The 27,850-nt window shown below is 46.7% G+C and overlaps 5 protein-coding genes and 1 pseudogene across 6 annotated transcripts; 3 read left to right on the top strand and 3 right to left on the bottom strand.

Annotated features, from left to right (window-relative positions):
- The first annotated feature begins 228 nt into the window (after positions 1-228).
- On the top strand, positions 229-8,654 carry LOC123451054. Of its 2 annotated transcripts, XM_045128068.1 has the most exons (6): positions 229-345; positions 727-918; positions 1,152-1,352; positions 7,505-7,558; positions 7,704-7,853; positions 7,987-8,654. In XM_045128068.1, exons 1-6 carry the CDS (start codon positions 253-255, stop codon positions 8,374-8,376), a joined length of 1,080 nt encoding a protein of 359 aa, XP_044984003.1. In that variant the 5' UTR covers positions 229-252; the 3' UTR covers positions 8,377-8,654. The 2 variants fall into 2 exon arrangements, with proteins under 2 accessions (XP_044984003.1, XP_044984004.1); XM_045128069.1 differs by lacking the exon at positions 7,505-7,558.
- Positions 8,655-10,038: 1,384 nt separating this feature from the next.
- Positions 10,039-10,707, bottom strand: LOC123451053. Its single transcript, XM_045128067.1, has one exon. The coding sequence runs from the start codon at positions 10,594-10,596 to the stop codon at positions 10,138-10,140; it is 459 nt and encodes a 152-aa protein (XP_044984002.1). The 5' UTR covers positions 10,597-10,707; the 3' UTR covers positions 10,039-10,137.
- A 2,753-nt stretch (positions 10,708-13,460) lies between these two features.
- On the bottom strand, positions 13,461-13,943 carry LOC123446359 (annotated as a pseudogene).
- LOC123450200 lies at positions 13,905-14,492 on the bottom strand. The gene has a single exon (XM_045127572.1). It carries the CDS (start codon positions 14,361-14,363, stop codon positions 13,905-13,907), a length of 459 nt encoding a protein of 152 aa, XP_044983507.1. The 5' UTR covers positions 14,364-14,492.
- Positions 14,493-22,264: 7,772 nt separating this feature from the next.
- LOC123451145 lies at positions 22,265-23,033 on the top strand. Its single transcript, XM_045128151.1, has one exon. The coding sequence runs from the start codon at positions 22,356-22,358 to the stop codon at positions 22,767-22,769; it is 414 nt and encodes a 137-aa protein (XP_044984086.1). The 5' UTR covers positions 22,265-22,355; the 3' UTR covers positions 22,770-23,033.
- Positions 23,034-26,392: 3,359 nt separating this feature from the next.
- LOC123448248 lies at positions 26,393-26,842 on the top strand. The gene has a single exon (XM_045125079.1). It carries the CDS (start codon positions 26,411-26,413, stop codon positions 26,840-26,842), a length of 432 nt encoding a protein of 143 aa, XP_044981014.1. The 5' UTR covers positions 26,393-26,410.
- The last annotated feature ends 1,008 nt before the right edge of the window (positions 26,843-27,850 follow it).

Below are 27,850 nucleotides of genomic sequence, written 5' to 3'. Positions count from 1 at the left end.
AGTCTCCTAGTGGAATCCCTAAAAGGTCTTATATTTTAAAACGGAGGGAGTAATTAACTAACACCATAAATAATAACATTAATTATTATCATATCAACACCGACGTCACAGATCAACTCGTCATTTAACGGCTGCGAGATAAGGAGCGCAGGCACTTAGGTGTCCCAAAAGAACGTCCTATATAAATATAATGTATCCCTGTTTCTAGAATAACACATATCCTATTCATCAGAAATTGAGTGGAGTCCCACGATGGGAGTGTGTCTCTTCATGAGGGCAATGGCTGTGGTGTTGCTAATAGCAGCAACCGGGGCTGTACGCGCACTCGTCCAACACACCATAGAGGTAATTTTACTACTCATCATGTCCTGCGCGCGAGTATACGGTGCCACATGCTGATTTCTTGGGTGCTTGCCTGTCCATATATCGATCAGAACGTCGACGATGGCGACAGGATTGACTGCGTGCACATCGACAATCAAACTCGGGTTCGTTCGGGCCGTTTTGTTTTGATACCAGGTACTCCCTTCGTTTTTAAATATAAGACCTTGTAGAGATTACACTATAAACTACATACGGATGTATGTAGACATATTTTAAAATATAGATTCATTCATTTTGCTCCGTATATAGTCTATAGTAAAATCTTTATAAGGTCTTATATTTAGGAACGAAGTCGAGTAGTAGTTTTCGCCGATCTGGTCCGTGATCGATCTTGGTACGCAGGTGATGAAGCCAGGGCGAAGCATGAAAGAGATAATCGTCAGGTCGGACATCGCGTCCAGCCCACGACAAGAACGGCTGCAAACCTGGCGAAAACACGGGCGGTGTCCTGGCGGAACCGTGCCCATACGGAGGGCCTCGCCCAACGCCAACACAGATGCCATCTCCGCCCTGCACAAACGAGGCCATCGGGAGGCAAGTTTCCATATACTTTCTCCGTAACATTTTTAGATACAGAGGAAATATATATTACATACTCCTTTCGTTTCAAAATAAGTGCCTTAAATTTAGTATAATTTTCTATTAGTGTTAGTATAAAGTTGAGACATTTATTTTAAGACGGAGGAAGTATACTGGTACTATGTATTTTGTTGCTGGACAACGTTAACGTAGTAAAAACTGATTGCATACACATACGTGACATATAGGTTGCCGCTGCTTATGGAACTGACGGGCCGTACCACGGGCTTCGGGCAAACGTACCCTACTGGAGAGTTGATGGTGTGCACCACGACGAGTTCTCCATGAACTACATCATGATTGGCTATACGCTGGACAGGAGCTACATTCCGAGGCCAGGGGCTGAGCCGCCTGCAAAGCTCACCAATCAGATTATTGTTGGACTCGTGGTATGTACTGTTAGATTGATCTCTTTTCCAATGGGCCCAACGGCCCATTGGACCTTGACTCATGCCCTGATCGGGGGCGTCCAGCCCAAGCAAGGGTGGTGGGCCCCTGTCGCGCAGTGCTATATGTAGAGGAGGTGGGGACCATGGCACGGGTTACGAGGTTCGCCGCCGCCACTGGTTCCCCACTCTCTAACCCTAATCCGATCTAGAGAGATGCACTGAAGCGACGGGAAGTCCATCACCGCCACTACCGGATCTCTCTCCTTCACCATCGTCGTCACCACCTCACGATGGACGACCGGAGGGAGCTCATCGAGTACATCAAAAGGTAATAAATCTCCACATCATACCGAACACATCTAGCCTAAGATCCACGGGATCTATCAATGGTATCATGAGCCACGAGGCTTAGATGTGTTTTCGGTTGAAACACGACAAGGATAACATTTCCCCTCCCCGATATGAACCCTAGATGGGCAAAGAAACCGAAGATGGCCACGGGCCTCGTCGGCAAAGAGCGCCGCCTCGGCCGCGCCTGTTCCTCTCGATCCCCACAAGCATCGGCAAGCCGAGGTGTGGGGAAGAAGAACCAACCTCCTCGGAGGCAAAGTATGGATCTGAAAAGATCCAAAAGGAAAACAAAGAAAGGATCTGATTAGATCCAAAAGAAAAAGAAAAAAAAAAGAAAAGACCGGATTGGATCCGAAAGAGCAAAAAAAAAGGGGGGGATGCAAAGAAAAGGTCTACACCCCAACCGGGGCAAAGGGCACCACCACCGCGCCCTTGACGGTGGCGCGTTCACCTTGAAAGTGCTCGCGCGCGCCGGCAAAGGAACGGAGATGGAGCCACCGTATCATGCCGCTGTGCCATATCTCTACACGGAAAGGAAAAGGAGCACCACGGCCAACCCACTCGACGGCGGCGGGCTCACCGCAAGGGAACGCGCAACCGGCGAAAGGGGAGGCCACGGCGCCACTATCTCTTGCTCTGCCGACGCCTTGGTTCTCTCTCTGTCTGAGAACTAGATGGGGGAGGAGGGGCCAGTGGAGCAAGGAAAAAAAAAGAGAGAAAGAAAGAAAGAAAAGGGAGGACAGCCCAGGAAAGAGCCGTCACGCGCGGCGTGGGACCCTCGGTCACCACGGCCGGCGACCATTCCCCGCGCCCTCCGGCGGGGTTGCAAACCTCCGCGCGAGAGGGATCCCCTCCCGGCTCAGACCTGGTGAAGAAAAAACAAAAAAAAGGGGCAGAACCTCCTCGGTGGGGCATGGATGCCACCACGCGAGGAAGGGCCGAGGGCGGCGCATGGCGCGGTGGCCAGGCCGCGGCCGGTGGCTAGTGCTATCGAAAGGGGGCCGGCCTGGGCTCTTCCTCGGCGGGGCATAACAACCGCCACGCGAGGGAGCGGCAGGAGCCAGGGCAAGGCAGCCCGAGAAAAGAAGAAAAGGCAAGGGGGAGGGGGTCTCGCACGGCTCACGCGGCGCGCGGTGGCGTAGCCATCGCCGGCGGCCGGCATAGCTCCTACCCATCGTCGCAAGCGGCACGTGCGGGAGCCAGAGGGGCCGCACGGCGCGTGTGGGAGCACACGAGAAGAGATCGGCGGGCTGGGGGAGAAAATGGAGATTAGGGTTCCAGCCCGGTCGGCAGCTCCCTTTTTGTTCCCTCCGATCCCTGAGGGGAGCCGTTGGATGCAGATCAACGGCCAGATTCGCGTGCGCCGAAAACCCTAGTGAGGGCGGGCCTTATGGGCCAAAAGATAGGCGACCGGGCCACTCAGGCCGAAGGTAGCCCTAAGGCCGGCGGGAGGAAGCGCCTCGCCCAGGCCAGCGCACCGGGCCCAGGCGAAGAGAGAATGGTAGGCCGAGGCCACTGCCTGCTGGCCCCAATAGAGGCTCTGGTCTCTTTTCTCTTTTTTAAAAAGGAGATTTTTTATTTTTGTCTAGTTCTAGACAGATTTAAAATCTCCCTTTCTACACAAATTTTACAACGAAAATATTGTTTAGAAAGTACAAAAGAAAATGTTCAAAGTTTCTGTCAATTTACACAGAATTGTTAATTTATTTTTCTGAAAAGAAAAGTAAAAAGATTTCAGAGAACAAAATAGTTTTCTCAGAAAAGGAAAAGTTCATGATCTTTATAAAAGCATTAATAATGTTCATGAATTTTTTAATTATGACAAAATATATTTTCCTGTAATAGTGACATAATTTTTCTGCAAAGAAAAATAAAAGTTTCTGAAAATACAATATTTTTCAGAAAAAGAAAAGTTCATCGATTTTATAAAAGTAATTATAAAGTTCATGAAACTTTGATTTTAACAGAATATTTTTCTGTAAAGATGCATGAATTTTTATATTCACGTTTTTCCGCTGCAAAGTAAAAAGATTTAGTCCTCCAATTAAATTGGAACCAACGGGAAAATTTAATTGGAAGAAATGTTATTAGCAAAGTTTTTCCCTTGTGGGTGAAATAAGATTCAAACAGTTTCCGTTATGGCAATAGAATGTAGTTTGTTTTAAAGTTAAAATATGGTATTGTTGTTTTCTGACCAACGTTGATGATAACAATACTATATTTGTATGAGTCATCTTATGTTCAAAGCTTAAATCTCTGATAAATTTTGTATTAAAGTGATCAATTTTCAGAGCACAGATAAAGAAATGCATATGGTTAACGGTGATGATTCTTTCTTACAAATACTATCATCACATTGTTTATAAGTTATATGCATTATTTCCATTTCTGCCCAACGTTGATATGGAACTAATACAGTAGGATGATGTTTTATTCTAATTCTGCCCAACGGTGATTTAGAATATAAAAGAAAGTCTTACAAGGTTTAATGTGCATGATTTTAATCAGACCAACGTAGGGTTATTTTTATGCTCATTATCGTTGTTTATTGGCTAAGTATTCTCAGACTAAAAGTTATTCAAGCTTTCACTCATGAAAGCGAATGTTTTGGGTACTAGTGACCCGAAAGATGGAAAAGAAAGGTCATAACTTGAGGGAATAAATTCTCTCTAAAGAATGGCTTCAAAAGAAAAGGACTCTTGGATATTAATTCAAGAAAAGAAAAGAGATAGATCATTGAGAGTCTTGGTTGACGAATGTCTTTCATGTACTCTCTATGATGGAGTCTCCTTTTTCAGTCAACATGATTGAAATGAAACAAGCAACATGCATGTTTAATTTGACCAACATCGGATCAAACATGTGTGTCAAAGATAATTCAGATTTATTTCTGAATTTGATACAGTCAAAGGAGCCAATTATGGCATTTATGATGTCCCTTAAAGGGAATTACCCGCATGGCGAGAAAAGTCTGGGAAGAATGCCTGCGTAACCGGGTAAAGTTGGCAAAGGTCTTATCCTGTATGACAGGAGAAAGTTATGATGACTCATGTGCGGTTAATGTGTCCCACTATGGGAGAAAAGTATGGAGTAGCTATTAAGCTTTCCTATTATGAACAGTACACTTTATGTGTAACGGTCATTATGCAATCACTAAATCCAGAAATGATAAAAGTAACAGACGAACCTAAAGACAAGAATGATATGCAAGTGTGACTTGCAAAAGAGACAATGATAAAGAACTCTGTTGAGTTTCTGAAATGAAATGAGGAAAAAGTACTCCCATACTAGTTAACTTATAACTTCATTTTACATGAAGTGATAAGATGAATGAGCTAGATAATCTAAGTTCCCTCATTTCACAAGAGCTATGAATGGGTTTCGAAATTGTGGCAGAAAAGTTCTTGCCACATTTCGAGGGGGAGATAGAGACATGAAATACATTGTAGTGTATTTCATGACTCCTCTGTACTTTAGATGATGTGATGCACATTATGCATCTAAAGTGATCCATTAATGAAGAATGTGATTGTCAAGGGGGAGTACGACAGTCATCTGAATACCGTCATTATGATACCCTTAAAGAAAAGAAACAGTTGTATTTTCGGATCTTTTATAGTTTCGAAAGCAGACTAAGGAATACAACAGTGGTGCTTAAAGTGCCATAAACAAAAAAAAATTAAGGTACGCCATTTCTTCAGTGAAGATGGAGTAATCTGGGGGAGCATGTTGTATGACCTATACAACACCTGTTGTTAGATCTACAAGGGATCTTGTGATACAGGTCCCTGTAAAACCTATTGCCTTTTGGAAATGGGTGACTATAGAATTAATTTGCCTTTTGGCAATGACAGAGCAACGGCAACCCCATATGAAAGAAGTGCCAGTACTTGAGATTTTAATGGTCTCTAGGAATGTGAAAATCAGATACTTGTGATTACTATAAAGTCTATGTTAGTGAAATTCCACCATTTGAATTTCACTAACATAGACTTTTATGAAGCGTCTACAAGGCAAATGTGACTCCAAAGGAAATATGTAAATGCGTAAAACATGACTTAAATCGAAAGATTTTGTGCAAAGAAAATGAGAGGACAATTGCATTCATGCAAAGTTATTGAATGGGAAATTCGTTGACCAATTCCTATGCATGTGGATGATGTCCTACTTGCTAGTGGTGATGTCACTCTACTGCAGGAGGAGAAAAGAAGTTCTTGTCCTCAAAGTTCAAAAGAATAAAAGGGGGTATTAGGAATGTCGCATGGACATGCTAAGAAAGATCTCTAGAGTATGCATACGAGAAAACCTACGCCTGTTCTTATAGTCAAGGGTAATGGAAGTGGAAACTATGGTGTTCCAAAAGTTAATAAGAAAATATTGTAAACGGATATGGTACCATATGCTTCAGTTGTTGGAAGCTCAAGATATTACCCTGACACAGTTCACGTATATATCCGGGTTGTTTTGGCAATGTCCAGTCCATAGATAAATCAATGGAATGGATTCAAAGATATCGGCCTCATGCTAAAAGAAATAAGTGCTCTCAAAAGATTGTGAGTACAAAGGTAGGACTTGTGAAATGTATAGCGAAATCCACAATTGTCGCTAACTTTCATACTCGGAGTTTTGTGTGGAAAATCTCCAAATGAGTAAAACGATTGTCATCAATGTGATGCAATGATATGTTATAGCTTGATATGAGGCTGAGGGACGGGCAACGTGGTTAAGGCTACCTGTACCCGGAGTGGATAATTGTTGACAACGACGATTACCATTTTAAGTTCTTTCGCTCCTGTCACAACGAGTCAAGTGTTGATGCCAAACACACTGACAAAGAGTTACGTTTTGTGAAGGAGAAAGTCCGGAATTATGGAAAAATGCTTGAAGCATAAAGGCAACAAACAAGTGTTTTGCAGATCTGCTTATCAAAAGCTTACCGCCCAGTGTGTTCGGAGAACACACAGTCGACATGGGTTTTATGGTATAGTCTAAAATTTCCGGACAATAAAGGGCCCAAGGTTAAAGAATCTGTCTCAAAATTGAGAGGTACATTGTGGCTGTCTGATTCCATCAGCAATTGAGCCGTGACGATGAAACATGCCCTATGTATTGATCTGTTATGAAACGGGTAAAAGTATATGATGAGATCAAGGGGGAGAATGTTAGATTGATCTCTTTCCCAATGGGCCCAACGGCCCATTGGACCTTGACTCATGCCCTGATCGGGGGCGTCCAGCCCAAGCAAGGCTGGTGGGCCCCTGTCGCGCAGTGCTATATGTAGAGGAGGTGGGGACCATGGCACGGGTTACGAGGTTCGCCGCCGCCACTGGTTCCCCACTCTCTAACCCTAATCCGATCTAGAGGGATGCACTGAAGCGACGGGAAGTCCATCACCGCCACTACCGGATCTCTCTCCTTCACCATCGTCGTCACCACCTCACGATGGACGACCGGAGGGAGCTCATCGAGTACATCAAAAGGTAATAAATCTCCACATCATACCGAACACATCTAGCCTAAGATCCACGGGATCTATCATGTACTACCCTCTTCCTACCGAATTACTCGCCGCAAAAATAAATATAAATAGATACGTTTCGAACCAATATACGTCTGGATACATTCACTCATGCCACAAGTAATTTCAGACAAAAAAATATACTCATCACAAATAAAATACCGAGACTCTTGTGGACGCACCGATACCATGTGCCGCTCAATATAATGAAATCTTTTTTCCTTTCTCTTTTACGCGGAATTGAATGAAAGCCTTCTATTTATTGGAAAAACAAAAATTGTAGGCCTGGCCCGCTTTATACGGAGACTCCCTACCGAGACTGTTTGTATATCACACCATGAGTGTTCGCCCGCTTCTTTCGACCCTCTATTTTAAAGGCATATGCTGATACTCCCTCCGTCTCAAAATAAATGTTTGTACTCTTGCGACAGTTATTTTGAAACGGAGGAAGTAATAAATACTGAAAAATTGTACATGTGCAGAACGACGGCGGGGTGAATCACCACTGTTACAATCACGAGTGTGGAGGCTTCACCCTCACCAACAACAAATACGCGCTCGGCTGCTCGTGGAGCGGCCCTGGCTCAGAGGTCGGAGGCGAACGACGTAGCATCACACTGGGCATACACAGGGTAACCAACTAGAAGCTTTTTTCTTTCCTTCTTCTCTTGAACCGATCGAGAGGGTAACCACTACTAAGTTCATTTTTGCCGGGACGTCGACTAACTATATATGAACAAACGTGCGGTTTGAATGTACGTACAGGACGACGCCAAGCTGATCTGGTGGGTGTCGGTGATGGACGTGGACATCGGCTACTACTCGGAGGACGCGTTCGACACGGCCTTCCCCGAGGGTTCGTACGTGGAGATGGGCGGACGGGTGCTCAACACCAGGCCAGGAGGGAAGCACACCAGGACGCCCATGGACAACGGCATGCCCGCCTGCGCCGGCTCGCGCTTCGCCGCCACCATCTTTGAGTACCTCGGCGTCAACGCCGGCGGGCAGCTCTTCTTGGACGCCCCGGACAGGACGGTCACCACGACGCCCGGCTGCTACGGCGCAAAACCCATCGGCTTCAGCGCCGGCAGGGCCGGGTACGTGGTCGCATACGGGGGTCCAGGGGGCATCTACTGCGACCAGCCATGCTGCTAACTACGTACTTGTATACTGCAACTACTAGCTGGATCTGCAATCGCAGTAGAACCGTACCGTACCGGTGGAGATGTTTCTTCTTTTAACATCCAGCGTTGACTGGCTTCATTTGATTTAGCAGAGAAGCAGGGGAGATGTAATCTTCTCATGTGGAATGAACAATCGGTTTTGCTAAATCTCACTCCAAGTCTCAATCGATTGCATGTATTGACAATAGAAAATCTATCCAAAGGTTTGCGAGAATGTACCAAGGTCACACAAAAGAGGCCACCATCATACTAGAGACGGTGGTATCACATGATTTATGGATTTGACATGCTTTTTTGGAATGTCAGATTCTCACAACGACATCAACGTGCTCCAACGATCTCCGGTGTTCAGGAGACTTTGCAACGGGGAATCACCTCCGTGCAACTACATCGTCAACGGACGAGACTACAACATGGGATACTATCTTGCAGATGGCATATATCTTCAGTAGGTTGCATTTCTGAAGACCATATCCGAACCACATGACAAAAAACAAAAGCACTTTGCAACAATGTAGGAATCGGCTAGGAAGGATGTGGAGAGGTTTTTCGAGTGCTGCAAGCGCGTTGGGGAATTTTCGTGGGGTTGCAATGATGTGGAAACAATAAACTTTGTGGCAGATGATGACATGTTGTGTTATTTTACACAATATGTTCATCGAGGATGAGGGTGAAGGTGCAGCCCAAACCAACGATTTTAAAACACCTGGAGTACAAGTTGAAATCTCTGAAGATCAAGATGCGATGCAGCATAAGAATTTTCTGCAGATGTATCAGAATTGTTCGTGAGGCTGCAATGATGTGGGAACAATAAACTTTGTGACAGATGATAACATGTTGTGTTATTTTGTATAATATGATCATTGAGGATGAAGGTGAAGGTGCAGCCCAAAAAAACGATTTTAAAACACATGGAGTACAAGTTAAAATCTTTGAATATCAAGACGCAATAAAGCTTATGAATTTTATGCAGATGTATCAGAATCTTCGAGATTATCACATGCACACGTAACTACTCAATGATCCGATGGACGATAGATGGACCCGCTATGGAAATCAACAGTTTTGAAGATGCCTTTACGGGCGAAATGCATGTTTCAGAGCAATAGCAGGCTAGCAGCCGTGCACGACGGTGCAACGAGCGGTACAGCACCTCTCACCGCCAGTGATTTGCCCATCGCGCGGTTCAAGTGCGACCAAAATATCTTTCACCCTCGACTAGCTTCCTTTTTAGTACTACTACGGTCCATAAAATGAAAAATAAATTGGGTGGATACCAGCCGGCTCCAAACCTCCGTCTTTTCCCTTGGCCTATCATGTCCGTCTTCACCTACCCTAGCTACCCACACGTACGTAAGCGTGCGCGCATTCGTGCAACTTGAGTTTGGAGTCAACCGGAGTGAAAAGTGTGCTGAGATTGCATCACTGCCGCAATCATGGAAAGTTATGGCTTTTAAAAATCAAAAAATATAGTAATAAGTACATGCATCTGCATGAGGATCGATCGACCACCTTTGCAAATGGAAGCAAGGCTTGACCGGCGCCTTACGAATGAAATGCGTAGGCTAGCATGCATCATATATCATCAATAACGAAAGGTTCACATTTCTGAAACAGAACAAGCTAAGATCGAAAGAGCCACTGTTAATTTACATGAAGGCATCATCAAGGGACGAAGGACTAGCTCCTGCTGCCAGACTACTGCCAGACTACATCAAGGGCATGGTCATGGTCAGTGCCGCGCCGGCGGGGCACAGGTGATGTGCGCGTTGTTGGAGTGGCACGACGGCCCCGCCGCCGAGTCCTCCGGCTCCCCTCCCAGCACCCGCCGCGCCAGCTTCCAGCCCAGCATCATCCTTCCCAGCGCCTGCCGCAGCACCGGCGCCCCTGATCCCTTCCTCTGCTCCGACGACACAACGCCAACGCCGCCCATCGCCCAAGTTGCAGCAGCACCATCATGAGCGTTTGCTCCACGATGACCAGGCGCACCGTCCTCCGTCGAGGGCCGGACTTTGGTCGCCCCGTCGTCGCGGCGGAGGGGTTCCGCCTCGGCGGCGACGTGAACCATCGTCGGAGACAGCACCCCGTGCTTCTGCGGCTCCCGGGGTGACGGCCTCGAGCCGTAGGAGCTCTGCACGAGGGCACACGCGAGAAGAAGCAACGGGAGCCAAGCGCGGGAGCACCTTCCCATTTTGGTAGGTGTAGGTGAGCTTCCTTTCGAAGATGCTACTAGTAGTACTTCCTCTTTTACCAAAGGAATGGCGTCAAACTAGTAGGGGTAGAACTGTTGCTGCAATGCTTGCAATGCAGAGATGCACAGGCAAACATGACCTACTTGTAGAGGGTGCTCGGACGTACTACGTGGAGAAGAGAAGATAGACCGAAATGACAGGGCAATGGCGAGGAAGGCGCCCCACCGTACACGGTTTTCACCGGGCATGTGACGAGGCCGTACGTGCTAATAGCTTGCGGATGAAGAAACACACCAGCATAGTGCAGCAAATTTTGAAGTTGAAACGGACAACCTGGAAGGAAACCACGCGTGTCTGGTGTCTCCTCTGTCCGGCCGTGTACGTACGAACATGCATGCACCACGTACTCTATACTTGTAGCACAGGCACATCACGTGGACCTTTTTGCGAGGAAGATACACTAGTACTACAGCCTACAGTAGTATAGGAGTATCTAGGATACGCTGAGGTATAAAAGTGCTCCATCTGTAGCTTGCAAGGTGTATACAATGGGCTGGTGGTCCGGGTGGAGTTGCTCAGAAGCTTCACCAGGTTCACACTGCTTGTATTTATGCATGTATGCAGAGTTAGTTATAAAATCATATGGTGGAAAAATGCCGAGGTGGAGGAGTAGTAACCGTCCGCCATGGGATCATATGTCACGACATGCGCATGTCGGTTTCGACCGCATGGAGCTGCGAGCTTGTGATTTTTAAATGAAGGTGGATGCAGTGCATGAGCAGCTGTCGTCTTTGTATTGGAGCCAACAACGTAAACAGTAGGGTTGCAAAGCGGCATCCTGCATAGTGCTGAATTAGCACAAGTTTGGCAAACAACATCCTAGCAAGAAATAAATTTGTCTAACTTGAATACGAAACTGGCAGGTTCGGGCGCAGTCTTGCATCCCTAATAAAGAGCAGTGACAATAAACATCCAATAAGTAATATATAAAATGAAATAAAGCATTTCCAAATACCGTCCTACAGCCAAGTTGACTATGCCCTGCCTTGCCGAAATCCGCCACACCATTTCCAAATACCGTCCTAGTACCTATTAACATGACAACATAAAATTAACATATCTATTAAAGTTGAGAATTTGAGATTGTCAAATGACAGACATATATAAGGAACAAACTTTCGATTGCATGAGTGAGCCAAACAATCGAGGGGGTACTACTCTTCTCCCAATGTTTTAGAAGTTTTTTCTTGATAACAGTACAAGAGCACAATCTTCATTGAGCTCCTTTTTCACATAATGATAAATATGAACTCTCATCTATGAAAATGACTATAAATAAAATCAGCAAGCAATACACATCAATAATGCTTAAATGATGATGAAGAAAGCTAAAAGATGCCATGGTGTATACTTGTATCTTGTTCCCTAGCGATAGGAGGCAGCATCAACATCGGCAAGTAATTTTACACCACAAACATCAACAAGCAGCAAGCCATCAGCATGAACAAGCACGTTTATCCAACAAGCAACATCCTTAACGAGCACTTTTATCCAACCATTACATCAGTACAGGTCTATTATATACCTACATGAACGGATCAAATATACATCAAGGTAGGAGCATTACATCAACGGCGGTACTTTGGGGATATCCGCATCGACATTTTTTTTATTTTATTTTTAAAATAAAATGACGATACTTTGAGGATAACCGTATCAAAGCCGTATCTGGTGTATCGAGGTATCGGTGAAGTACTGAACGACGATACATAGATTTTTAACATATCGGTGCTGCAGAGCAAATACCGTGGAAGAATGGCGATGTGTGGATGTTATATGTAGTCAGTTTACTACACATGACTTTGGAAAAACCAGTAGGAATCGTATAAATATATATTACAAAATTCATTTAAGCACATGTATTTACAACACAATTTTGAACTCTTGGCTTCGTTCTATTCCCATGGATGGAACCGTCGTATCGAGAGATTTATAGAGTGAAACCACAATGCAATAACAAGGAGACAAAGGACATCCATTTTCTCCGAAGAGAAGGCCATTGTGAGAATTTAAGGAGCTATACGTGTAGCAGATATATGATATCTAGAATTTCAGATACATCATACATATGCCCATCCCGGCCGGCTGGCTATGCATGCCCTTCCGTTCATGTCTAAGTGTAGCTCAGACGGTTAGATTCCTTGTGGTGCGGAAATCAACGTATTAGAGTTTTAGATTTATTTCAAGCTCTTCCAGTTTCGAGCATTTTAATACCATGAAAGAAGATGTTTTCGTTGACTAGGGGGTATCTATGATGACTTTGTCAATCTTTTGCCGGCTCGGATATGCCTCGTGTCGACAGTTTGTTCTGTCGGAATTGCTCCGTACTGCGTAGGTTTGGACTTTGCCTTGGCGTGTCCGCCGCCTTCACCTACCCTACCACACGTACGTGTGCGCGCATTCGTGCAACTGGAGTTTGGAGTCAATTGGAGTGGAAGGTGTGCTGAGATTGCATCACTCCCGCAATCTCATGATCTCTTCACACGCAATCATGGAAAGTGACGGGTTCCAAAAAGACCACCCTTGATAACCTGTAATATCACATACGTTCTCCATGCATATGCATAAGGATGACCATCTTTGCCAAGTTAGAAATACTTCAGGCTCAAATTGAATCACAGACAATAGGGGTTGCATTGTCTTGACCGGTGCCTTACGAATTAATTAAGTACTATGGTATACATATCATGAATAATGTTTTTCAAGAACAAGTTCGAAATAGCTACTGTTAGTTTACATGAAGGCACCATCAAGGGACGAAGGAATCAGCTGGGACTACTGCGAGAAGCACCATGGTCAGTGGTCAGTGCCGCGCCGGCGGGGCACAGGTGATGTGCGCGTTGTTGGAGTGGCACGACGGCCCCGCCGCCGAGTCCTCCGCCTCCCCTCCCAGCACCCGCCGCGCCAGCTTCGAGCCCAGCAGCATCCTTCCCAGCGCCTGCCGCAGCACCGGCGACCCTGAACCCTCCCTCTGCTCCGACGACTCAACGCCACCACCGCCGCCATCGTCATCGTTTGCTCCACGACGACCAGCCGCACCCTTCACCGTCGACGGCCGGAATCCGATCGCCCCGTCGCCGTGAACCATCGCCGGAGACAGCGCCCCGTGCTCCTGCGCCCCCCGGGGAGACGGCCTCGAGCCGTAGGAGCTCTGCACAAGCCACACGCGAAGAGCAGCAGCAGCAGCGGGAGGCAAGCGCGCGAGCACCGTGCCATTTTCGTCACAGTTTCGGCGAAGGCACTACGACTACGTAGCGTAGCCAGGTGTTGGCGGTGAGCTTTCTTTCGACGATGGCTGTGACTTGTGAGCACTGGCTCTTTTACCAAGCGAGTGACAAGCCGAGTCCACCGCCTCCCCTCCCAGCACCCGCCGCGCCACCTTCAGCGCCTGCTGCAGCACCGGCGCCCCTGAACCCTTCCTCTGCTCTGACGACACACCAGCACTGTCGCCCATCGCCGAAGCTGCAACCGCGCCACCATCGCCAGCGCTCGCTCCATGATGACCGGCCGCACCCTTCTCCGTGGAGGGCTGGACTTCGGGCGCCCCGTCGTCACGGCGGCGCGGTCCGGCGGCGCCGTGAACCACCGAAGATACGGCCTCGGGCTTCTGCGGCTCCGGAGGAGACGGTCTCGACCCGTTCGAGCTCTGCACAAGGGCAGACGCGACAAGAAGCAGCGGGAACCAAGCGCGTGAGCACCGTGGCATTTTGATCAGGGTTCGGCGGGAAAGGCACTACGTACGTACGTAGCTAGGTGTTCGAGCTTTCTTTCGAAGATACTCCTACTTGCTAGTGATACCAAGAGAGGGCCAAGACTAGGAATAACTAAAACTGTTACCGCGATGCTTGCAATGCAGAGATGCACAGGCACACATGCCGTACTTATAGAGAGGGCGTTCGGACGTAGTACGTGAAGAAGAGAAGATAGTAGACCGAAATGACTAGGCAATGGCAAGGAAAGACGCGTTTTTCACTGAGCATGCATGCATGTGACGAGGCCTTCTTGCTAACTAGCGTGCGGTGCGGGTGAAGAACCGTAGAACACCTCAGCATAGTAAGTATCATCAACTTGAGCATAGGGCAGCAAAGTCTGCCTGGAAACTACGCGTGTGCATGGCATGGCATGGCAGACATGCATGCATGCAGCACCTGTCGGTGTGCGGTTTTGTACTCCTTCGTCAGGAGTATACTACTGTTACACTCTACAGTAATAGTATAGGAGTATCGAGGATTCGCTGAGCTGTAAAAAGTGCTGCATCTCTAGCTTGCAAAGAAATATACTACAATGGGCTGGTGGTCGGGGCATTGGAGCACTCAAGTTTCTTCAGTTTCACACCTGCAAGCATGCATGCATGCATGCAGAATTAGAGTTACATATAATCATATCATATGAGGGGTGAACTATGTTTAACTATGTGTATTGGCACGCCACCGCAAAGTATACGCGTTTATTGTATACTGCTGGATGTCGTCGACATAGCTGACGGAGCATCGAGTAGTGAGTTTCGGCACTGTGAGTCAGCACTAGTGTTGAATTGTTAGTTGCTTTTGCATAAGCAGCTGATAGCTAGCTGCCAAAATGCACGCACGCAGGGTTGGTATGTTCTCGGAAACTGGTGTAGCGTGTGGCTTGGAGCAGAGACCGACCAAGAGAGCATCTGAATATGCCTGCTCGATCCTTCACACGTAAGCACCTCGGCTACCGACTTAGGAAAAGGGGATGCAAGATAGTCAACATATGCTTGCTAAAAGTAGAAGGAAACTATGGACCTGTTAAGTATTATATATTAATATTATTCATATGGTATTATTATACTATAATACTATCTTCATAATGTTTAGTATTTTCTTCGTCTCAATGCATTAGCCATCTTACAAAAAAATAAATAAGTACTAGTTACATGCATATTAATTAAACCTCATCTATTACTTCCTTGTCACTACGATCGCTATTGTCTAGTCCCGCGCTAGAGCGATCCTTGCGTTCAGGTGCGCTGGACTGAAGTGAAAATGGGAGTGACTCTTTTTTGCATCTTAATGAGACAAATGCCACAAGTCGTTGAAGAACAAAAAGAAGCGCAAACAGATCCATCCATCTCTTGGAGAAAGAAAAAGACAGTCATGTCTGTGGCATTTTTACAAGGGAAATTCGTGGATTATTACAACACCAGAGTGGAGTATATTTACAAGATATATATAGAGCTGTAATATATTTAACACTTTACAGTTCATATACCGGTACATATATAGACATCTATTTGTTGCCGAATGACGATGACTGTACTTGTCAAACAACAACCAGACACCAGCTAGCTAGTCAAGGAACCAACATAGCAGTACGTACTACTAGTCTTTTAGCCACGACGAGCGAACCAACATAGTACTAGTGCATGCAGAGGGAAGTGCTATCTCTTGTTCTTACGGGGAGCAGCCCTGGCCGCCGCTGGAGCCGCACGAATGCCCAGCTCCTCCCGGCAGCAACCTGCGAGCCACGGCCGACCTGGACCCGGACGACCAGAGACCCCCGGCAGCATTGCTCGACATGGCAGACGCGGCGGAGCCACGGCCATGCTGATGCTGTGGCGCCGCCGTCTTCTCCACCGCCGACGTGCTCCCAACCATCAGCGTCTGCTCGGCGGCAAGTTCCTCTGCACTCGTCGCTTCCGCGACTCCACGCAGAACCTGGGAATTCACTAGGAGGAGGAAGCAGGCCATGAGCACCAGCGTCTTGCTGTTGTTGTTGCGGCCAGAGACCCCCATTATATTTGGACCTAGAGTTATGAACTGGACCAGTGATGGAAATCAGTTGTGTTTTTTGGCGGAGAGGGAGCAGTGGGTGGGTTGGGGCTGTAGCACTGGAGAAGGGGGCCTTTTATAGCTCCAAGTCGAAGAAGAAACCATTTCCATATGCCATTTCGCATGAATTTCAGTGGGAAAGTTCCCAGAGAGTTTACCCACCGACCATTGGCTATCAAGTAGCTAGTGGCAATCCTTCGGACGCAAGAAACCGAGGTAAGGTGTAATTTCAAGAGCGAGCACGTACACCTTCGCGCGCACATGCGCATGCAACTTGTGCGACAGCCTTCCCTCGTCGTATTTGTCTTGGGAAAAAACAAGGGAGTCAAAATTCTTTTGCAGGAAACACGTTAGTTAATTGGCATCTTAGCAAGAATCTGATGCACGCTTGACTGTGGAAGTGATACGGACGTCCATCAGCTGGTAAACTGTATTTGTCATGGGAAAAAACAAGGAAGCATAACACTTAATTACTTATTACTTCTTCCGTATTGTAATAATTGTAATCGTAGAGAACTACTCCCTCCGTTCTAAAATGTAAAACCTTTTAGAGATTTTACTATGTATTTCATACGGATGTATATAGACATACTTTAAAGTGTGAATTCATTCAATTTGTTTTGTATGTAGTTCATATTAAATCTTTAAAATCTCTTATATTTAAAAACAGAGAGAGTACTTTAGTTCTCTTTAACTATAATAATAATTATTATTATGTACAAAGGGAGTACATGTTAGTTATATATTTTTGTCGGAGACACGTTAGTTAATTGGCAACTTAACCGGAACTTGCAGCAAACTTCCTGTGTCGATCCGTTGTCGACGGTCGCACCGATTCGCTGCTTACTTTTACGGCCTTTCGACTTAGAATCGGAAGCTACAGTCCAGCCTCGGAATAAGCGTATGCGTGGACAAAGCTAGCGGCAGGGACGGAGCTGCCTTGTAAGGGCTGGGGTCAATGGACTCCAATGAAATTAGTAAATCCTTTATAAACTAAGTACTAATCACTATTCATTTATAAGAAATGACCCCATTGACATAGAAATGACCCCATTGAACTAATTTTCTAGCTTCGTCCCTGGCTAGCGGTAAGCACGACAAAGTATGTTTATGTATATTTATATGTAATCTGTAATGGAATCTGTTAAAAGACTTTTAGAGGTGTTATATACAATGGGCTGGTGGTCGGGGTTTGGATGGAGTGTTGCATATATATGCAAAAGTTTCTCCAGGTTCACACCGCGTGCTGGTTCTTCACCTTTTCGAGTTGCATGCATGGTTCATTATTATCATAAGCCTGCAGGTTAGGTGAATTGATCAGGCTGATCGCATCCCGCGCACGCCCAGGTTTGACTATGTGCACACGTCTAGGTTTGACTATGTGCACATGCCCACGAGTACTAAGATGTCGTCACAACTGACATAGGAGTAGCACCGACTAGTAGTGTACTAGTTGGAGTATTAATCGGCAGTGTAGTAGTTAGTAATTTTTTTGAAACAAAGACAAAAGATTTGCTTCATATGTTACTTATCGAGTTACAACACCCCGAAGATACAAAAACGACCACTGTTATGGCAATAATTGAACCCAATTTATTTGCTTCCGCGGCCATGCAAAGCGCTAACGCCGCATCCTTCTTGATGTTATTTAGAAGAACCAACGGCGGTGTACATTTTAATAGAAGACACGAGCATTTTGCTATTTCAAATGGACGGTGGGGTTAACATAACAAATGAGGCCATGGCCTTCTTGTGTGGCACGAAAGTGTTAAAGAGTCCAATCCATCATACCTCGGCGGACCGTGTCAAGAAGAGGTGTCAATGTGATCCATGGCAGCCAGGCCTATATCCAATGGCGGACTAGCCCATTGGATTAGGATGGGCCATCAGTAATACTGTACATATATATTATTTTATTATCGTTGTTTTCTTAGCCTTCCTTCTACTATATGATATAAAAGCTATTTTAAATTTTTTGAGTAGGCCATGACCCATCCCGATCATCCTCTACCTCCGCCACTGCCTATATCATGTCCCAAACTCTAATCTTGAATCTTCATCCGAAGAGAAGGTGGTCGATGGATTCCTGCACTTGCTTGCATAGAGGGCAACTGCAATTATTTGGCCAACCCTTGGCAAGTCTGTCAGCGGTCCAAATATCTGTTGCATATGGCCAAACCCTGTGCTGCAAAGCTAGCGGTAAGCACAGCACCAGCAGCACATCGAAGGGATGCTAGAGCAAATGCTGAAGTGATCTTCAGAACAGACGGGCGGATGGCCGATTGCTAGAGCCCGACTGGAACGGATGACAAACATGCATACGTACTCCATACTGGCAACACGTGTAATATACTACAACTGTACCAGTCTATCACTATAGTCTACAGTAGTAGGAGTATCAAAGATTCGCTGAGTGTTAAAAAGTGTGGCATCTGTCGCGTGCAAGGTGTAAACAATGGGCTGGTGGTCGGGGTTTGGAGTGTTGCATATGCAAAAGTTTCTCCAGATTCACACTGCGTGCTGGTTCTTCACCTCTCTTCCATGCATGGTTAGTTATTATTATAAACCTGGTTAGGTAAATTGAGGTCGATCGCAAAGTATGTTGTCGGGGACTAATATCCTAGATATTTTTCTCGCTTTCCATTCAATCTCGCTTTCCATTCACGCTCTTCTATTTTCCCAAGACAAATACAGTTTCATGGACGTCCTTATCACGTCTACAGTCAAGCGTGGATCAGATTCTTGCTAAGATGCCAATGAACTAACGTGTTTCCTGCAAAAGAATTTTGACTAATGTGTAATTAAGCGTTATGGTCTCCCTTGTTTTTTCCAAGACAAATACGACGAGGGAAGTGGTTATATGATGTCGCACAAGTTGCATGCGCATGTGCGCGCGAACGTGTAAGTGCTCGCTCTTGAAATTATACCGTACCTCGGTTTCTTGCGTCCGAAGGATTGCCAATGGTCAGTGGGTAAACTCTCTGAGAACTTTCCCACTGAAATTCATGCGAAATGGCGATATGGAAATGGTTTCTCCTTGGACTTGGAGCTATAAAAGGCCCTCTTCTCCAGTGCTACAGCCCCAACCCACTGCTCCCTCTCCGCCAAAAAACACAACTGATTTCCATCACTGGTCCAGTTCATAACTTTAGGTCCAAATGGGGGTCTCTGGACGCAACAACAACAGCAAGACGCTGATGCTCATGGCCTGCTTCCTCCTCCTCGTGGCTTCCCCGTTTCTACATGGAGTCGGGGGCGTCGCCGTCGCGGAAGCGACGAGTGCAGAGGAAGCAGCCAAGCAGACGCTGATGGTGTGGAGCACGACGGCGATGGAGAAGACGGCGGCGCCACAGCACCAGCATGGCCGGGGCTCGGCCGCGTCTGCCATGTCGAGCAATGCTGCCGGTGGTCTCTGGTCGTCCGGGTCCAGGTCGGCCGTGGCTCGCAGGTTGCTGCCGGGAGGAGCTGGCCATTCGTGCGGCTCCAGCGGCGGCCAGGGCTGCTCCCCGTAAGAACAAGATGACCCTTCCCACTGCATGCACTAGTGCTATGTTGGTTCGTTCCTCGTGGCAGCCCGTACTGCTATGCTATGTTGGTTCCCTGACTAGCTAGCTGGTCTTTGGTTCTTGTTTGCCAACCAGCCATCATTCAGCAACAAATAGATGTTTATATATGTACCGGTATATGAATTGTAAAGTGTTAAAACATATTACAGCGATCTTTATATATATATATATCTTGTAAATGTAGTCCACTGTGGTGCTGTGATAATCCGCAAATGGTCTTGAAAATGCCAGGAACATGACGTGCTTTTTCTTACTCCGGGAGATGGATGGTTATGTTCGCGCTTGTTTGTTTGTTTTTCTTCCACGAGAGGGAGAAATCACCAGTTGAAAACGAAGCGAGATGCCGTCTCATGCATGGCAGCAAACTAAGTTTTTCTTCAGAAATAACGCAGATGATCACAAGCACGCACACATACTCATTACTATGAACACATATATCTTTAAATGACTAAGCCGACATATCTCGAGATTGACGAATAATTGAAACACATCACTGGAAAACTTGATATAAACCAGAAACTCTTGGGCAAATAAATCTAATATAACCATCTATATATGCTTTGCTACGTATACGCAAAGTTTTGATTAGTTTGCACCGATGAACGGACATGCATCAAACCTCTGTACAGGAAATTGGAATGGCACGGACGATCGGCAGCCGTAAGCTAGGCGTGGCCGCGATCGGCCGGCCATGGTCGATCCCACGTTCGGAGGGCCTCTAGTCCTTGCTCGTTGCACCGTCATGCATGGCTACGTAGTACGTACTATTGTTCCACAAAAAAGAATTATGCACGTATACGTACGTTTCGTACCATGACCTTGTATACAGAACTTCAACTGTAATGATATATATATCGTTCATCAGGCAGGCCCATAGTTTGCTTCTACTTTTCCTAAGTTGGTAGCCGAGGTGCTTACGTACGTGTGAGGGATGGAGCAGGCATATTCTAGATGCTCAATTGGAGTCTTGGTCGGTCTGCTCCAGCCACACGCTACACCAGTTTCCAAGAATATACCAGCTCGTGCGTGCATTTTGGCAGCTAGAACTCACTAGCTACTCGGTGCTTATGTCATCTGTTACGACATACTTTGTGGCGGCTTGCGGGGGTGCCCATAGTCAAACATGGCCGTGCCCGACATGATACCTAAGTTTACCTATTAATAACTATGCCTACGTGAAATTAGTGACGAACCAAACCAGCTCTCTGCATGCATGCATGCATGCAGTGCGAACGTGGAGAAACTTGTGCATATGCAACACTCTTTAAGCAGTAATGCTAGACATACAAAAACTTATAAAGGTTTACTTAACCTTCCAAACTAACTCTTCTCTTCCCCCCGATTTTCAGTGGGGGTGGGGCCCCTCATCCCTCAATTACCAATCACAATCTTACACATTAGTTTGTACGTAAAATCTTTACGTAAGCCTTTGTAGGTGTAGCATTACTCCTCCTTAAGTTTCTATCTACATATATCCCCAACCACTAGCTCATTGCATATGATATACCTACTTTGCAAGCAAGAGATGCAGTACTTTACAACTCAGCGAATCCTTGATACTCCTTTTTTTAGTGTGAATCTTTGATAGTCCTACAACTACAGTAGACTGTAGTAGTATTATATTCCTGGCAAAAATGGTCCACGTGTTACGGGCGTGCGCGAATATATATATCTATATATAGTTTGCACGAAGGAGTTGCTGAGATGCAACACTTTTACACCTCAGCGAATCCTTGATACGGAGTGCTCCTATATATATAGTTGCACGAAGGAGTATACTTTACGAGTAGTATAGATGGAGATCGAGTACAAAACCATGCACCGACAGGTGGTGTTGGTGCATGCATGTTTGCCATGCCAGAGGAGACAGCGCGTAGTTTCCAGGCAGACTGTCTCTCCGTTTCAAATTTCAAATTTTGCTGCTCTGTGCTCGAGAATCAAGATGATGATACACTATGCCGATGTACGTGTGTGTACTCTTCGCCGGCCCGCACGCTAGCTAGCAATAAGGCCTCGTCACATGCATGCATGCATGCATGCCCGGTGCAAAACTGTGTATGTACGTGGGGCGCCTTTCCTCGCCATTGCCTCGTCATTTCGGTCTATCTTCTCTTCTCCATGTACGTCCCAACACCCTCTATAAGTAGGTCGTGTGTGCCGGTGCATCTCTGCATTGCAAAGCATCGCAGTAACAGTTGCTGCATTCCTTCCTGGCTTGTCACTCGCTTGGTAAAAGAGCCAGTGCTCACAAGTCACAGCCATCGTCGAAAGAAAGCTCACCGCCAACACCTGGCTACGCTACGTAGTCGTAGTGCCTTCGCCGAAACTGTGACGAAAATGGCACGGTGCTCGCGCGCTTGCCTCCCGCTGCTGCTGCTGCTCTTCGCGTGTGGCCTTGTGCAGAGCTCCTACGGCTCGAGGCCGTCTCCCCGGGGGGCGCAGGAGCACGGGGCGCTGTCTCCGGCGATGGTTCACGGCGACGGGGCGATCGGATTCCGGCCGTCGACGGTGAAGGGTGCGGCTGGTCGTCGTGGAGCAAACGATGACGATGGCGGCGGTGGTGGCGTTGAGTCGTCGGAGCAGAGGGAGGGTTCAGGGTCGCCGGTGCTGCGGCAGGCGCTGGGAAGGATGCTGCTGGGCTCGAAGCTGGCGCGGCGGGTGCTGGGAGGGGAGGCGGAGGACTCGGCGGCGGGGCCGTCGTGCCACTCCAACAACGCGCACATCACCTGTACCCCGCCGGCGCAGCACTGACCACTGACCAGTGAGGCAGTGACCAGGGTGCTTCTCGCAGTAGTCTCGCTCTGCCTGCAGGAGCTAGTCCCAGCTGATTCCTTCGTCCCTTGATGATGCATGCCTTCATGTAAATTAACAGTAGGTCTTTGGAATTCGTTCTTCCAGAAATGTGAACTTTTCGTTATTGATGATATATCATTGTACTGTACTTCATTCGTAAGACACCAGTCAAGACAACGCTTATTGTCTCTGATTCCATTTGAGCCTCAAGTATTTATAACTTGCAAAGGTGGTCGATCCTCATGCAGATTTGTTCTTTTAGAAGCCGTCCCTTTCCATGATGCAATCTCAGCTCACCTTTCCCTCGAATTGAGTCCAAACTCCAGTTGCACGAATGCGCGCACACGTACGTGTGTTGTGGCCGTGTGGGTAGGGTACGTAGGTGAAGGCAGACATGCCAAGGCAAAGTCCAAACCTACGTAGTACGGAGCAATTCCGAAAGAACAAACGGCCGACAAAGCCGCAAGTTTGACTGACTGACTGTATGTCTGTCTGTATTGATTTATCTTTGATTTCCAGTGGCTCGGTGAGCGGATGTGATCATACGAACATGGCGCGCGAAAAGGTCCCTTCGTTTCATACGTTTCAGGCAACGGTTCGAAATTCAACAGACCGGCACCAAAATTTTCTCTTTTGGTTTGCTAAGTCTCAGTCGACTGAAATTTCGTTATGTCTCAGTTGATTCTATATATTTTTGATCTTGCATGAAGAACCGTATAATATTTTCCCTTACAACTTTTTTTTTTTAAACAAGGCAAAAGGTTTACTATTTTCATTGAATAAGGGAGAAGGTTTAAGACAAATGATCGTAAATCGGGAGATAAATAACTACTCTTCGGCATTACACTACTCAAGTGGGTGGCACCGGCAATAGCCCAAAAAATGCACCTCCTCTTTTATCTTCGCGGCGAGCATCATCGTCGTAGCGGCATTGTTTCGAGACATCCTTGTATTATGTGCTTTTCAAATCTCCCAAGACATAAGCATGAACAAGGAGGCGATAACCTTTCTCTGTTCTCCATGCTCAATCAAATTTTTACTCCACATTCTCGAACTGAAGCCTCGTTTTGTCAGCTCCTCACCACATCAAAACCTATACCCAGCCATGTTGCAACCTCGATCCACACACGCTGCAAGAACCTGCATTGGAAGAGAAGTTGTGCTGCGGTTTCCTGGACTTGCTTGCAAAGCGGGCAGAGGTTGCAGTTCAGCCATCCACGACGGTGTAATCGATCGGTCATACAAACTATGTTTTGAATTATCAACCAAGCAAAAAAAATGCATTTCAGAGGGGCCCAATCCTTCCAAACAGCAGCATGCATGATGCTTGTCATGTGTCCCGCAAACTGCGTCATATAGGTGGTCAATGCTGAGTATTTTGCATTAGACATGAACTTTTAGAGGATAGCAGCGTGCACATCATTGTCGAGAGTGACAGAGGATAGCTTCTTCGAAAGCAAGACAAACTCTTGAATATGCTCAATGATGAGCCCATAATACTCACTACTCGGTGCTCCGTCAGCTGTGACTGACATCTAGCAGTATACTCCCTTCGTTCCTAAATACTTATTGTTTGGGAGAAGTACACTAGTTCTCTCCAACAACGAGTATTCGTATACAGGACTGAACCCCAATATCTGGCCCTCTATAGCTTTGACTATCTTGTGGAAAGTTTGGGATTTCAGGAATACCACGGTATTCAGGTTCTGAAGATCTTCCTGCTAGAATAACCTTAGAGAAACATTGTTGCAGATTTTTCCCTTTGAATATTTCGTTTTAAAAATCTGGAGCTTAGAGACTATGCTAGGCATTGGCTAAGCTTTCTGTCAGCTAGCATGCCCTCATATGTATCTTCTTTAAGGCCCAGTTCTTTTGGACTGTGCTGTGAAAATAAGCTCCTGTGAAAATAAGCTCAAGATAAGCTTTTGTGAAAATAAGCTCCACGTAATAAGCTATCCAGTTCTTTTCGATGTATGTTTTTTCAGCTTATGTATGGTATGGCCAGTGAAAAGGCTGTAATGCCCTTGGACTCTATTGTTGTTTGGGTTAAACGATATTGTGTTGTCTTTTTTTTTCATTGTTGCCCATTTGAATATCAATTCGACTTTCAAACACCACAACGTGTTATAATCAAACCTATGACCCACATTATCCATTTTGCTTTCATCTATTTTCAATCATGTCAATGCAAAAGAATTGGAATAATTATATGCAGTACAAACAATATTTACATTTCTGCCAGACGAACACACCTATAATAAAATTATTTCTGCCATATCAACACAATACAATCAATATATCTATATGAAAAATTTGTCCGCCGTATCATCACAATACAATCAATACATCTATAGAACACACCATAGCAAATCAGAGGAGCTGCTCACAGGAGAAAACCACTTCCAAAAAATTAGAGCCGGGCCATGGGGAGGGGGTATGAGGGTGGGTCGTCGGAGGGGCCGGACCAGGCGAGGAGCTCGCTGGGAGGGAGGGATGGAGCCCGCGGGGAGGGAGGAGTCGTCGGGTTCGGGCCGAGGGAAGGATCGCCGGAGATGGCCTCGGCGGCGGCAGCGGTGGGGGGCGAACCCTAGAAGCAGCGAGCCACAGAGGAGAGGGAGGAGCCTGGTCGAGTGTGGGACGAGCCTGGGTCGGGTCGATGACATTTTGCATGTAATAAGAGCAAAGAATAGGGGCATACTGTTATACCCTTTTTTCGTTTTAAGTGAATAAGCTGAGGGAAGCCACTCCATCCCAGCTTATTTTCATTGTGAAGGAGAGGAAGATGAAAATAAGTTGAGCTGACTTCTCTAGCTTATTTTTATAATAAGCTGCTTCTGTAAAAGAACTGATCCTAAATGGTAATATATTCAGGCGGGGAAACCCTACCTTTCGGTGATGGTTCAAAAAAGATATACCCGTATACATTGTGGTGGCACATAGTCAAACATGAGCGTGCGTGACATGCGACCTCAGTACACCCATCATATGATTATATAATTAACTCTGCATGCATGCATGCATAGAACCATGCACGCACGGCAGGTGTGAAACTGGAGAAGCTTGTCTGCTCCCAATGCCCCGACCACAGGCTCATTGTATATACCTTGCAAGCTAGAGATGCAGCACTTTTACACCTCAGCGAATCCTTGATACACCTATACAAGTACTACTGTAGAGTGTAGCAGTAGTATACTCCTCCTAAAAAGTTCCACGTGTTAATTACGCGTATGGTGTACAAAACCGCACAACGACAGGTGCTGCATATGCCATGCCAGACACGCCTAGTTTCCAGGCAGACTTTGCTGCCCTATGCTCAAGTTGATGATACGTACTTGTAGTACTATGCTGAGGTGTTCTACTGTCACATGCATGTGAAAAACGCGTGTTTCCTTGCCATTGCCTAGTCATTTCGGTCTATCTTCTCTTCTCCATGTACTACGTCCGAACGGCCCCTATAAGTAGGTCATGTGTGCCTGTACATCTCTGCATTGCAAGCATTGCAGTAACAGTTTTAGTTATCACCTAGTCTTGCCCCTCTCCTGGTATCACTAGCTACGTACGTACGTAGTGCCTTAATTAGTAGCCGAACCCTGATCAAAATGGCACGGTACTCACGCGCTTGGTTCCCGCTGCTTCTTCTCGCGTCTGCCCTTGTGCAGAGCTCCTACGGGTCGAGACCGTCTCCTCCGGAGCCGAAGGAGCCTGTGGCCGTATTTCCGGTGGTTCACGGCGCCGCCGAACCGCGCCTCCGTGGCGACGGGGCGCCCGAAGTCCAGCCCTCAACGGAGAAGGGTGCGGCCGGTCATCATGGAGCGAGCGCTGGCGATGGTGGCGCGTTTGCAGCTTCGGGGATGGGCGGCGGTGGCGCTGTGTCGTCGGAGCAGAGGAAGGGTTCAGGGGCGCCGGTGCTGCAGCAGGCGCTGAAGGTGGCGCGGCGGATGCTGGGAGGGGAGGCGGAGGACTCGGCGGCGGGGCCGTCGTGCCACTCCAACAACGCGCACATCACCTGTGCCCCGCCGGCGCGGCACTGACCATGACCATGACCATGACCAGATCGGGGTGCTTCTCGCAGTAGCCTGGCAGCAGGAGCTAGTCCCAGCTGATTCCTTCGCCCCTTGATGCTTTCATGCAAATTAACAGTAGCTATTTCGAACTTGTTCTTCCAAAAATGTGAATCATTCGTGATTGATGATATATCATAGTACTTCATTCGTACGGGACCGGTCAAGACAACCCCTATTGTCTCCGATTCCATTTGAGCCTGACGTATTTATAACCTGCAAAGGTGGTTGATCCTAATGCATATGCATGGAGAAGGTATGTTTTATTATTGTCTTTTTGGAACCCGTCACTTTCCATGATTGCGTGTGAAGAGATCATGAGATTGCGGGAGTGATGCAATCTCAGCACACCTTCCACTCCGGTTCAGTCCATGCAAACTTCCAGTTGCACGAATGCGCGCACACGTACGTGTGTGGTAGAGTAGTACGGAGCAATTCCAAAAGAACAAACTGCCGACAAAGCCGCAAGTTGACTGTCTGTCTGTCCGTCCGTTTGTGTCGATTTTATCGTTGGTTTCGAGTGCCTAATCCGTGGATGTCATCGTAATGAACATGGCGAAAAGGTTTCTTCCTTCCGTACGTTTCAGGCCATGGTTCCGAATCCATTAGACCTGCACCAAGTTTTTCTCTTTTAGCACTGTAATATATAAAATTACAAATACTCACGTATACTCGTCTCTATAAAACGCACACGGACACATCCTATAGTTAGATAGATTGATTCCTTAACAATTGTTACAAAGGGTTACGAGAGATATATATGAGGGGAGAGCCACGTCCTATACAAGTGGCTAGTGGCCAACGTGGTCTTCCCCTGATCCTACTTACAAGGAGATAATACAAGTGCTCAAGTAATCTAACACCCCCCCTCAGCCGGAACACCGTTTGAAAGGATGTTCAGGCTGTACCGGAAATCTGTGAACACTTGTGATGGTAGACCCTTTGTAAATACATCAGCAAATTGAGAACTCGATGGTA

The sequence above is a fragment of the Hordeum vulgare genome, chromosome 4H (genome assembly GCF_904849725.1).
Source record: "Hordeum vulgare subsp. vulgare chromosome 4H, MorexV3_pseudomolecules_assembly, whole genome shotgun sequence".
Taxonomy (NCBI): domain Eukaryota; kingdom Viridiplantae; phylum Streptophyta; class Magnoliopsida; order Poales; family Poaceae; genus Hordeum; species Hordeum vulgare.
The sequence above is the reverse complement of the archived record's forward strand: the minus strand, read 5'-3'. Positions and strand labels throughout refer to the sequence as shown.